We start from the raw sequence: 13,350 nt of genomic DNA, 5'->3' as shown, positions 1-13,350 counted from the left end.
AAACAGAACAGTCAGTAAAATTTCCAAGTGAAACTCAAGAATAAATAGAAAGACTCCAAAACTATTGAATTGGCTGCTCACAAGCAAAGTAGTGATCAGTGCAAACAAAGCTAAATGTTTGTATGTAGTGAAAAAAACTGTGCCTGAACCTGGTGAGTTAGAATCTTATTTTTCAGACAACCTGAAAGACCCATATTCATTCCCAAGTATCACAGACAATCCTTTGGATATCATACAGAAGGAAAAGGAAAAGGTTATATTAAGTAAGCTTTAGTGCATTTCTTCAATCATAAGTCACTTCCATTCAATATAAACAGGAAGTAGTTGTATTAAACTGTCATAGTGATACTTGTAGGATAACAGTAAGGTACTTTAATGCAAAAAGCTACCACTCACTTGCTATTCTTTGAATGAAAAGATGAAATGATCCTATAAGAAGGCAGTAACATTGTCATGCCAAGCCTAGAACCATCTGGTGGGAATATTTTTCATCATCGTAAATGAAGTTATGAGACATATTGGTTCACTTACTCTGTTCCTCATTTTCTTCAGACTTTTTGAGAAAGGACACTTAAGGTGTCACCACTATAAATGCCCCATCAAACAGTCAAGCTGTTTAAAAACCTACTTGGTATTAGCACTGTCAGCTCCAGAATTTGCTGACTGCATATGCAGAAAAACTGTAAGCGTTTCTGATACCATTTGATTAGGAAGCATAAAAAATATTCCTATCACTTTGCAGCAGACAGCCAGAGGAGCAAGTGTATTTTCAAGAGCTCCTCCCAGCCATCAGAACTGGAAAACAGACATTATGATCTTTTTGTCTGATCTCCTTCAAAAGGTCAGGGAAAGATGAATTTTATGAGCTCATTTCTGCAAAGCAAAACAGAAAAGGATCCTGCTTTATAATAAGAACAGCTGACTGCAGCCTAAGACTTGTTAGAATCACTAAACCATTGAAACAGAGTGGTGGATTCGTTTGTAATTGTTTTCAGTTTCTTTTTTGTAACTCAGGATATAAAAAGGTTTCTAATCAAACCATAGACCGCTAACTCAAGGTGTAACTATTGATACTACTCCACAGGAAGCACGGCAATAATTGTAACAGGTTCCAACTCCCCTGCTGCATCAAGTTTCTAGGAGAGAAAGGGTCTACATTTGCAGACCAAGCTGTGGGATGATCAGAGCTATTATTTTTCCCTGAATCAGCACTGGGAGGGCAAACAAGAGTTTTCTGCCAGCCTATGAGAACACACTTGTAAATACAGCAGATACACTGAAGCCATTCATACCCACTCTATGACACTGCAGCCAAAATCCATGTTTAAGACAGCAGCCTTGTCCTCTGGCTTAACTAAAAGAAAAGCTGTAAGAAGTTATTACAAAACCTCTCATGAAACGTGACAAAGACTTGGAATGTAAAACAGCGGGAAAAAAACAAGAGCAACACATTATAGAAACAAGAGGAGTTAAGCAATTTTAGTCTTTTTTTCCTCAACAAAGTATTGCCTTAAAACACTAAAATAAGCAAAATTCAGACAGTAAGTGAAGATAACATAATACTGTGATTCAAGGGCAAAATCTTCAATAACTGCAGACGCTAAACACATGATTTTATCTAGCAGGTCCTAGAACATGAATCAAGGAGATTTAGAAGTTAACTCTGTTCTACATAAAGGACGGCTCATTGAAAGTAGTTTTATCAAACAAACACCTATCATTGTACTAGTATTTCAATCACAGACATTTTCCCCCCTCATAATACACAGATTGCTCAAGAGGATAATGAGACATAATGGCCAGGGAAAGGGGGGAGGGGAGTAAAGAAATAAAACTTCTTCCCGACGGCGGGGGTGGGGGAAATCCTGTCTTTTTCAAGCAACTCCTAAACCAAAAGAATTATTTCTCTTTCCCATTACCATTCTTCTCACTTGATCTTGTTTCTGTTGAGTATTTAACAAACTTTGACTGATGCCCCACTACCAGGAAAAAGCAATTTAAGTTCTCCCACACCGTGAAGTCCCTTCCAAGTATAAACAAAGCATTTTCTTTAAATGCACAAGTCTGCCCCTCAAGACACCACAACCCCACACACCCTTCCCTCCCCCCCCCCAAACCACCCGTTCACTACATCTGATGCTTGTAAGAGAAGCACACACTAGGCCAGGCCACCAGAAGTTTAAAGTACTGATGTAATCTCTCCGGTAGCACTCTGCCCAAGAACGTGCAGCTTCAGCTGTAGCCACTCCTGGGTCAGCACTGATAAGCTAATGTGAAATGAAGCAAGCCATTTCACAATGTAAACAGTTGTTTGGCTACACGGGGAACAATATAAACAAATTAATCTATTTATAAATCATCATTTATGCCTGTTGCAGAACAGGGAATATTATGTTCCAGTGCAGAAGCGACAGTATTTCCAAGAATACAGCAAAAATACAAACAGCTTGTGTCTTCTTCCATCAGCCTGCCCCATTGACACTCCCTGTTCCAGTTCTATAGAAGCCACAAACACATGATGCGGGGCCTGATCTTTTCAGGAACAAGATACCCTTGATTTAAAAGGACATTAGCAATCCAGGGCGTGGGAGGCAACCTCATTATCGTACCTATGGTTACTTCCAACACCTCAAAAAAGTCAACGGTAACATCTCAGCTCAGCGAGAGAAGGAAAAAGCGAGACTTACTCCTACTTCTTCCACCTCTGAAACCCAAACGAACCGATTTCTCCCCACGCCGCACACCTCGCTTGTATCCGAGAACACCGGCAGGGCACGGCACTTCACACACCCCTATAACCCCTACACTTAATTTCCTGCTCCCCTCAAGAGCGGCCACCGCGGTCCAGTGCGCGGGGTTCTTCCGAGACGTTTCACCTCCGTTACGGAAACCACCGGGCAGAGCACACGGGGCTCCGCGGAGCCGCTGTCACTGCGAACCCTCCGCAGCGCTCCGCCAGCAGCCCGCGCCCCGCCATACCCTGCCCGCGGCCAGGCGCCTCTCCTCGCACACCGCCCAGGGGCTCCGGGAGCGGGATAACGCCGCCGCTGCCCGCGGCACCCTCGCCGCGGGGAGCGCCCAGCACAGCCCTCTACGTAAGGGGTCGGGGGTGCCCCGCGTGGTCCGGCACCGCCTCCGGCCGCCCCGCCGGGGGGAACGACAGCACCCCCACCGCCCCCGGAGGTGTCCCTGCTGCCCCGGGAGGATCTCCCACCCCAGCCGGGCTCCCCACCCCAGCCGGGCTCCCCACCCCAGCCGCGCCGGCTCCCCCGCCCGCTCTTACCGTGCCGCTCCAGCCGCTGCCGGCGCGGGTCGGGCCGCGGTCGGTGCGCGGCGCTGTCCCGCGCTATCCCGCGGAGCCGCGGCAGGGCGCCGCCGCCCCACCCATGGTCTCCACCCCCCGCGGAGCCGGAGTGTGCGCGGCGGGCGCCGCTCCCGGGCTTTTCTGCGGCGGGGGCGGAGGAGAAGGGCGGGCGGGGGCGGGCGCCATTAAACCACCGCCTCCCGCCACCGCCCGCTTTGAAGCGGCCGCGCTACGCCAGGCACAGCGGCGCCCCCTGGCGGCGGCGAGCGCGGGGATCCCGGGATTTCCTGCTTGGCAACACCAGGCGGGCTGAGGGCGCCGGCCCAGCCCCGCCGTGCCGAGCCCCGCCGGCAGTTTTATTGTGGGATTTTTAGTCTGTTTTAAGGAATATTACCTCGGGTTGCCCGAACGTGACGGCCCCGGCCCAGCAGGTCCTTCGGCGGCCGGAGAGAGCAACGGCGGCTGGTGGTGCAGAGGGGGCGGGGGGTTTGTCCTGCCTGCCGGGGAAGGAAGGAAGGAAAAGCATGGGAACCATGATGGGCAGGGGTGTGCTGCTAGCGCTGTCTATCCTTCCCTGTTGTTGGTGCATGAATGGATCAAGGGCCAGTGCTCCTCCGACAGGCGCGGTAGGAGCCGCACGGAGCTGGGAGGCGAACGGGAGATGCCTGGTGGATTCACCGCGGCGCAGCTCAGCCCTCGCCCGGATCGCGGCGGGGGTGACAGAGCCCGGCAACAACCCCGGGGGTCACACACACACAGCGCAGCGGCCTCGGGGGTGACACACACACAAAACACAGCAGCCCCAGGTAAGACACACACATACAGAGCACAGCAGCCCCGGGGCGTGACACACACAGCATCTCGCTGCGGTGCTGCTCCTGGGCACCCTCACCCCACCTCATTATGCAGGGAACAAAAAAAAAAAAAAGACAAACGGAGGGATAAAAGACTAAGCCTCTCCTCAAACTCAGCAAAAATACTGTGAAAAGCTCGAGTTCGCGTTGTCTGGTACCAGGGTTTGCTCAGAGCCTCAAGAGGGGAGATGAGCTTGAGAAGCTGCTTATATTCGGTCTTCTAAATAGACTGGCTTTTCTCTTTTATTTACCATGACAGAAGATAATCTTTTTTTGTCCTCAGATATTTATGGGTGGCTGTGTCTTTCGTAGCGGCTGTCATCCAAACAGCACAAGGTATTTGAACTGTCTTTTTCCCAGCACAGCTCAGTCCACTCAGGCTTGTAACAAACGCCTTTCATCACAAGGAAAATCACCACTATTGTCCTCCATTTCAGCCTAGATGCTGTCCTTGGCACTGTGCAAGCGGCCCCCTGCTAAATACGGACTGCATCCTGAATTACAGATCTCTTGTGAATGCAGACATACATTCTGCGAGTATGGGTTACATTGCACAAAAAAAAAAAGAAAAACAACCAACCAAACTTAAGAAAATAGAAACTTTTATTGAAATGTGCAACATACTCATGTGAAATACTTAGTGCTAAATACTTGACAGCATTATTACAAAATTAATCTTTTGTAACATTCAAAGATAACAGCATCCTTCTCACTGAAAAACAGGGTATCCTAAAGTGCATCTTAAGTGACAATTTTATTCATTACCCAAGGTATAGTCATAACTTTATCAGAAGTTAGTTCCCCAAACACTCATTCTCTACAAATTTTTTACAAATAGGAATAGCTCCGTAATGGTAGTACACTACTACAGTACAGTGTCAGTTCCTTCCCAATTCAGCATCTTAAGCAAGTCCTTAGCTGCAATACTATGAGATTACACATGAAAATTGAGCGTATCTGTGTTTACAAGACTCGAAAGATTTAAATCCTGACTCTTCAGGGTCAAGATGTACCTGTAATTGCTAAGCCTGGGAGTAGCCCTACTGAATTCAGTTTTGTTTTTCTAGTCCTGTGCTGAAATTTAGGCCTAACTACATAATGAAAGCCTAAAGTCTATTTTTGGTCCAATATGAACTGTGTTTATAAACTAAATCTCCCCCAAAAAAGCTAGATTAATCAAGCTGTAGGAAAAAAAACGTTTTACACAACAATGAATTTTGCATATAAAAATACCAAGAGTTATTCATCAATTTAAATGACTTTTAGTTGAACTATGTAATGTCAGATTCTTCATTTCCAGTGTACACAACTGGTATTTCCTTTGAAAAAGAGTATCACACAGAGCAGAAACCTTTTTCTTAATTGTATGTGGTAGCAAGAGGTGATGTAAAATCCTTAACCTTTTTAAGAAGATAAGAACTTAGAACCTTCTCATAAAAGCTGTCTTCAATGTCTTTACATGATTTACTGGATTTTGACATTTTCAGCTCCATTTTGTTTCTCCTGTTTCTTCCTCTGTAGGCACAGAGGAAACAAAGGAATAGCCATTTACAGGGTAAGATGCAAAGCAAAGAATGGCAGAATTTTGGGGTCTGAAGGGGAGTTTGTGTACCACGCATCTGCGTGCTGTGCTACAGCTGGCATTTCCTGCAGAAGCTGCAAGCTGGTGGATTTACTAGTACATTGATGCATTAAATCTTTCCCTGTGCTGGGACTGAGCCAGCAGCAAAGGAGAATGCTCCTTTTCTATCATGCAGCGTAGGTGCTGAGGAAGAGGCTGAATTTAACATTTGAGCAGTGGGAACGCAGAGGAAGTCAAACGCCAGTTACATAAATTTGCACTGTCCATAGTTACTGCTCAGGCAGAACTCCAACTGAGGTCAGTGAAACAGCTGCCAAAAGACTGTGGGGTTAATGTGTGTGGGTCACATTTTAAATGCCACTTAGTACAAGGGGAAAAAAAAAGACTAAAATGTTTCTAGGAAGTGTTGTGATTGCAAAATGCAAAATACATAGAGACAAAAGAGCACCACTGAGTATATTTACAGTCAGGATAGTAAAAATAGAAACTGAAGGAATTATAAATGGAAACATTTTTACAGTGTATTTGGAGGTGCACAGAAGTAGCAGCTCCTACTTAAGCACTTTTCCCTTCAACTTTGAAGATGCAGTAGGTGAATGTAAAATATTTCTCTCTAAAACCTCTTCAAAAAAAAAAAAGTGTCATTTTCTGTATGATACATTTAATGCATGCTGACTCCCAACTGCTGCAAATATTTAGAAGTGTGAGACAGTCCAGACATTCAACGGACAGGATGAATGAGTAGTGCCAGCTCACTTCTGCTCTCTGCAATGCTTATCCCTATTGCCTTCAAACAGGAGGAGGATGGGACTGGTTAAATTTGAAAAGCTGCAATTACAAAGACATAACAATTGCCAGAAACCCAAGAATGAGGATAGTATACTTGATTATTTTTGGGTTTTTTTCATTTTTTTCTTTATTTTATATTGATGCTGCAAGCTCTTAATTAAAGGCAGCTATCAAAAAATCTAATTAATTTCATTTAATATCTGAAGGTTTGCAGCCAGCAAGATAATTAATTACTAAACCAAGCGACCTTTAAAGCAAGGTTACAAGATAAAATGAACTTTTCTGTTTGTAATTCCATGGCTTAGCAAAATAAAAAGCCACTATGCAACAGAAGATTCATGTTAGGTTGTGCTACATAGTATTATTTGAGAAGGAATCCTCATCAAAACTGTATGCATGCAGAGAGAAAAAAAGCTGAAAATAATAAATCAATATTTGCAGATAAAAGGAAAATGGAGGAATTAATAAAATGCAAACATTCTCACTGTAAATATTAGTTAGAACTAAGGCCATTGCCAATGTGAAATAAGAAGCTGTTTATCATTAGGTAGAACGTACTTCTAGGTTTCAGGATGGACAAATACAATATTCTTTCATGACTAAAAATATGTTTTTGCAGAAATTTACATCCCCCAACATTTTTGCAAATGTTGTCTGTGCATATGGAGGAGTGGGAGAATAAAACCAGATACTTTTACAGTTAAGTCTTAAAAAATGAGAATGGCCAAGTTTTTCATCTTGATTTTCTTTTAAATACATTATTACAGATAATGATTCCTAGATTCTGACCCTCTATTACCTCCGAAAAAGGCAGATGGTGCTTCCAGTGGCCTACCAGCTGGCCCTCTTGTGATCTAAAGAGGAACTACAATCCACCTTTCCCTGAGAAACAGGCAGAATGCATTCCCCGGTAAGAGTTTTCATTTCTCCATCCTTACAGCTGTTTATAATGAAGTAGAGATTGGGGTGGGGTTTGATTTCTCTGGCATGCACACTCATGTAGTATTTTAAAAACATTTACTGCGTGACGTTATGTTAACAGTTTGCCCTTAAGTCCTTCATAAAATGGATTAGAAAGTTTATTTCAGACATCTGTTCATATGAAAGCTCTGAAAGTATTAAGTTATGCTCAATAAAATAAAAGTACATAATCTGCATTTAAAAAACACATTCACATATAGAGTTATACTGAACATCAGTCTGTATAATATACCAAGTGTAATTAAAAGCATTAAATACAGGTATACACTCATATACATACACATTTTCTTTACATGATGCGCTGCCCTAACTCAGTATATTGAGTTACCAGTCTAGTTTCATGTCGGCTTTACTCCACACATACTTTCCTCCTCTTGTTAAGAACATCTGCTCATCAAATCCACTGAATTTTATAGCTGCTTCCACACCAACATCTAGGATAGACTTGGAAGGCTCTTTCCGTCCATTTCTACAGTTTAGAAAACGCATCTGGAACATCAATAGATAAGACATTGAAAAGTCAATTTGCAAAAACTTAACTTTCCCACAGAATTAAACAAGGTGCACTGCAATCCCACAAAAGCCTATATAAGTACATGAAGAGTTTCACTCTAGTCCTTAGGAAGCTCAGAAGCTCATGGTTAGACACCTTAGCAGGAACAAAGCTATACCATAATTCCTGAAGACTGGCTCTTCAATTACACATAAACTAAGTAGGCACTTTGAAACTTAACTTTCAGGGCAAGTTCTGTATTTTTAAATTAAAGAAAAAAGTGAAGATATCCTCCAGAAATAGACATCTACACTTTAAATTTGTGATGTAATCATTATGCATGCAACCTGATTGCAAGTTCTCCTCAGCTCATACTATATTAAAGTTCTTACTATGTCTGATGGGAATAAATCACATCCATTCCTTGTACTATATGGTAAAACTGTTTTATAGAATGCATACTAAATCGAATTGTTTATCACTGTTGATACATACATATATTAGCATACAAATAGTAAGTATGAAACAAAGACTTACATATTCATCCAGAATGAGGTATGAATCTCTCATCTGTAGTAGATCAAAAGAAAAAAAATGAAATTAATATACAGATTAAAATTCCATTCTAGTGAAAAATGAAAGACAAAGCAAACAATGATTCAGTCAGATACAAATCTTTGAAACAGTTATTGTATCACCAGTATTTCAGTGAGCTTGGAGCAAATTTAGAGAAATAAATGATAGAATTACTAGAATAACTTTATGTATGAATAAACTAGTAATTCTTGAAATATGACCTCTCCAGTGTCTAATTGAAATGTGGGTGCCCAATTGGATAAAGGTGGTTTAAATAATATCCAAGTTTTCTATTAGTTTTTACAGCAGTAGAACTTACAGTTTTGCATGCTGGAATGATTATACCATTTTCAAAACAAATGTTGTGATTGTTTAAGCTGGAGAATCTCTATAGGAAACTATGCTTAGAGTATAAAGTGTGTTTTTATTAACTTTGAACTTTTTCAGGATGTTGTGCCGTGGTGGGGAAAAGTACTCCCACTGGTTTCCACAGGATTGGGATCAATGGGTTTTTAGTTTTCTGCTAATAACTTCATGGTCAATAAAAAACCTTAAAGAAAATTAAAAAACTTGGCTTCTACCATAACAAAACTGGTTGCTGATAAAGTTGTACTGTACCTCTTCTAAGCCACTACTTGTAGGGAAAGTACTAAATGCCATGAAAGTTTCTAGTTCCTTTCCAATTTTCCAACATTATTTGAAAATAAAGTTAGAGAAGGACAGTTTAATTTTTACCTTCTGATTAGATTCAGGTACCAAACAGGAGACATCTTTGTGACGATCCAAGAATCGTTCAAAGTCTTCATCACTAATAACAAATTTTTCTGCTTCTCTCAAGGCATCCTCACCACTGTTCTCCCCTTCAATGAGCAGGCACTGGAATACCTGAAAACAGAAGGCACCTAGTTAAGATTTTACATTTTCATTTGCCTTGAGGTTAAGAGACTGTCCCCATGACAAAAACCTTTAGTTGTCTCAGTAGCAATATCTTAATTTTTCTGTCAGTGGGGCTACACTGACACAAATTGTGATAACTGAATACTATACAAAGAGCATGGTGCAGATTTATTTTTAGCAACTTAACCATTACAGAGTTCTAAATTTTCTAAATTTCATTACTATCCTTTAGTAGGACCAAGATTTCACTTAAAGTGTTTGGTTTGTGTTTTTTTTTCTGAGAAATTCTGTGTGTCTAACAATTTCCATGAAGCAAATAATGAGAAATTATTCCACAAGTTCTCTCATATTTATGCCACATTACCTCTACCCATTTGCAAACTGATAACATAATGTATTTAATGCATTCTAATAAAAAATATAATATATGTACATTAATTGTTAATACTCTATAACAGAACATTAATGTACACATATCTTGCTAACAATATATTGACTCTAATGTATCATTGTATACTGATTTTTCATTTTCTCTACACTGTGACACATTTCCAAATCTTAAAGACTTTCTATTTTAATTTTAATATAATAAAATATACATAAAATATACCCATATCTACATACACTGAAATAGTAATTTTCTGTATGTATCACAACAGAAAAAGATTCTTGACATACTAGGCTCCATTTAAGTGCAGAATGAGACAGAACCCATCTCAACACCATGCAACATTGACAAGAAGGCCCCTAACACCAGCCCGAGCTGGAGATCCAACTGAGGTCATTAGACATTCAGACAACTCCAAAACCTCATTATTACTTTTCTTTGAACAAGAAACCTATGGTATACACTACTTTCCTACCTTCCAGCGCACAGGGTTGAGTGCCTTGATCTGCTCATTCATATCTTCCTCAACATTAAATCTGTTGATCACCGAATTTATTTTGAAAGCAACAGCATACTCTCGGCACCACTGTCTCAGTTTATGCAGATTTTCCACGTGGTTCTTCTTTCCTTGACCACGGCCAATTAAAATGTTGACATCCTCATCAAAACTATCACATGAAATTGCCAGAATGTCTAAATATTCACCTGAGAACAAGTTTTAAAAATTGATTAATATCCAGTCCCTCAGCTAAAAGCTGTCAGAAATATGCCCACTTTCACTTCCTTATCATCTGTCATGAAGTACCATGTAAATATAGTTCTGTGGAGTCATCCCATCGACCGCAAAAGCCACAGCAACAGCAGTGTCAAAACACATAACTTGAGCGTGTCTGTCCCCAGCATTATGGAGACAGGCTGAGCTATTGTTTTATTACATCATTATGCCAAAGAGGCCTTTGGTATAATGCCTATGTTCACAAAATATGATCAACACAATCTCACTGGTATTTACGTTTGGTTTGTAAAACCACTAAAAAAACATCTCCCACTTGCCCCCAAATCCGTCTGTGGGTGAGGCTGCTCCTCAAAGGCCCCCCAGCCCGGCCAGTGTTGCTGTGCCCAGCAGTTCCTCCTTACCGTACTTCTTGAACCACCGCTCTCTGATCAGGCTGCCGTTGCTAACAATGCTGACACTTGGGAGTTCCAACTCCTGCTTGCAAAATTGGACCAGTTTGCCTACAAATTCACCTCTGTCCTGAAGAAACGGTTCTCCTCCCGAGAAATTTATTTTCTCCATTCCTAGAGAAGGAGCAAAGAAAGATGATGAACATCTGCTGCCCGTCGCCTGCTCCTTCCCCATGCTATCAGTGCCCCACGGCAGCCTCATGAAAAGGTATAGATAGGAACATTCCCGGGATAACTTTTTCGACGGCGCTTGCTCTTGCGGGGTCTCCCCTCCCCGGTTACCGCCGGCGCCCCCTCCCCGGGACTCACCCGCCTCCTTGAGCATCGCCAGCCCCCGCTTGGCCTCCTCCAGCGGCAGCACGAAGGAGGTCTTGGCAGTGTGGAAGCAGAAGCCGCACTTGTAGTTGCACTGCCGAGTGAAGTGGTAGTTGACACTGGTGGGTGTCGGGGACGCGTCGTCCCACTCCTGCTCTCTCTCCCGCCGTGGGGGTGAGTCCCGTCGCCAGCCGGGCAAGGATAGGGGCAGGGACAGGGAGAGGGGAGTCAGGCTCCAGCACAACGCGCCCAGCCGCCCCCGCAGCGCCGCCAGCACCGCCCGTCCTATGGACAACAGCCGGCCCAGCATGTACAGGTGCATGGCTCGTCTTGGACCCGGCGGGATGCGCTGCGGTTCACTTGGAGTCGCCTGGGCACGCTTCGGCCGGAGTTGGTTCGGTTGGGCTCGGTTCGGTTCAATCCGACCCGGTTCGGCTCGCAGTCTGCAGCGAGGTGCCTGGCGCTCCGCATTTTAAGAGCGCAGTGAGAGCCTCCCCGTCCCGTCCCGTCCCGTCCCGCCCCGCTATGCCGGAGCACGGGGAACCGCTCCGTTTCGTTTTCCGTTCTCGCAGAAGCGAAACTTGGCACCGAGCCGCAGGCGCGATGTTTTCCTTCTCCCACCCCACCCCGCGCGCGTCCCCCGTGTCCCCACGCCTCAGATGCACTTCTCGGACACGGCCGCGGTGGAACCCGCTGACTGCCAAGCGCTGGTAGCAGGTTTCAGCACCTCTGGGTTTGAGCACGTTTAGCACCTGAAGACCACTTTTGGTGTGTGAGGTCTCAGTGGCTCTGGCTCTTCTGGTTAAAACTCGTGTGACTTGTGAAGCAGGGGGAAAGCTCAGCTTGTATAACTGCATTGCAGCCTTCTTAGTAAGTCAGGAGCGTTTGTAAGTTGAAACAGTTTTGCATTGCAAAGCAGCCCAAGCTAGGAAGCCTGAAGGCTTCAGATATGTGAAAGAATATACTTGTAGGTTCTTTAATTCTTGGCCTCCAATACCGGACCTCAAGCAAAGCTACTGCACCAGGCTGAGTACATGGATAGCCCTGACAGCAGGAACAGCTGGCAGCCTGAGGTGAGACACTGGCAGGGCAGATAGGAGCCCACTCATGGTAACACCAGGAGAGACCAGGACCAAGCTTCCAGCTTCCATATTCCCCAGTTCCTCATGGCACAACAGCTATTGCTAGAGAAGGAACATCACAGCACCAGTTGCTATTCCTCAGTCCTTCGAGGTGTCCAAACACACCAATAAGTACACCACAAATTTTCAGCCTCACTCTACCTTCAGTCAGCCTGACCTCATTCTTGTGTGGGCAGTTTAGAGTTGCCACTGCTGCCAAAGTGAGGAGCCATACTCAAACCTGATCACCTACCAATTGCATGTTGTCCATGGCAGGCTTCTCTCACTTTGGAGCTTCCCTCACTTCCATTTACCAGACAGAATTGCTGATGTAGCTGGGCAGTCTTGCCCTCATGTTGCTACCTTTCTTTTTTTTTTCCACTTGAAAAAGGAGTAGGAGAACTAGCTTCATCCTGTTTGCAAGTTTTAATGGGAAACAAAACCTTCTTGTGAATAAGAAGTGTTTCCTTTATGTTAATTAGGCCTGTCATTGGCTATCCTCAAATTCCCATCACCTTTCTTTTACTTTACTGGAGATGATCTACTGGCTCAGTAATGTCTGGATCAGTAAATAACAGGGTTTCAGGTTTTCCCCTTTAAACAGTTTTTATTGTCTCTGTCAGCTGTTTCTTGCTGGAACGGATTCATGCCAGCAGGGTGGAATGGGAGACTTCGTGCTATGACTAATTCCAGTAATGCCACCTCACGATGGTATTGTTGAAGCAGGATGGGAAACATCTCTGTTCCTGAGGATTTCCAAAATTGTCTCTGAGGTTGTCAGCAGAGACCATTCCAGCAGGAGAAGTTAACTGTCTGCCCTTCCAGTTCCTTGAGGTTTATGTAAGACACAAGCTTAAGAATGAAA

At 43.6% G+C, this 13,350-nt stretch overlaps 2 protein-coding genes across 7 annotated transcripts in view; both read right to left on the bottom strand.

Moving 5' to 3' along the window:
- RNF144A (ring finger protein 144A) overlaps positions 1–3,740 on the bottom strand; it is a 63,370-nt gene extending 59,630 nt beyond the window's left edge. For 5 of the 6 annotated variants that reach the window (XM_027641047.1, XM_027641046.1, XM_027641048.1 and 2 more), the window contains exon 1: positions 3,284–3,366. The gene's annotated coding sequence lies outside the window, so the exon portion shown is untranslated. Of the gene's footprint in view, positions 1–3,283; positions 3,367–3,698 lie in introns of those variants that run through there. The other variant, XM_027641053.1, reaches the window with a different exon arrangement.
- A 1,024-nt stretch (positions 3,741–4,764) lies between these two features.
- On the bottom strand, positions 4,765–11,797 carry RSAD2 (radical S-adenosyl methionine domain containing 2). The gene is made up of 6 exons (XM_027641142.1): positions 11,359–11,797; positions 11,002–11,163; positions 10,340–10,569; positions 9,315–9,464; positions 8,541–8,573; positions 4,765–7,999 (listed from the first exon to the last, which is right to left on the bottom strand). The coding sequence occupies exons 1-6, from the start codon at positions 11,684–11,686 to the stop codon at positions 7,835–7,837; spliced, it is 1,068 nt and encodes a 355-aa protein (XP_027496943.1). The 5' UTR covers positions 11,687–11,797; the 3' UTR covers positions 4,765–7,834.
- Between the last annotated feature and the right edge of the window lie 1,553 nt (positions 11,798–13,350).

This window comes from Corapipo altera, unplaced genomic scaffold (assembly GCF_003945725.1).
Source record: "Corapipo altera isolate COAL_440 unplaced genomic scaffold, ASM394572v1 46, whole genome shotgun sequence".
NCBI lineage: Eukaryota > Metazoa > Chordata > Aves > Passeriformes > Pipridae > Corapipo > Corapipo altera.
The sequence above is the reverse complement of the archived record's forward strand: the minus strand, read 5'-3'. Positions and strand labels throughout refer to the sequence as shown.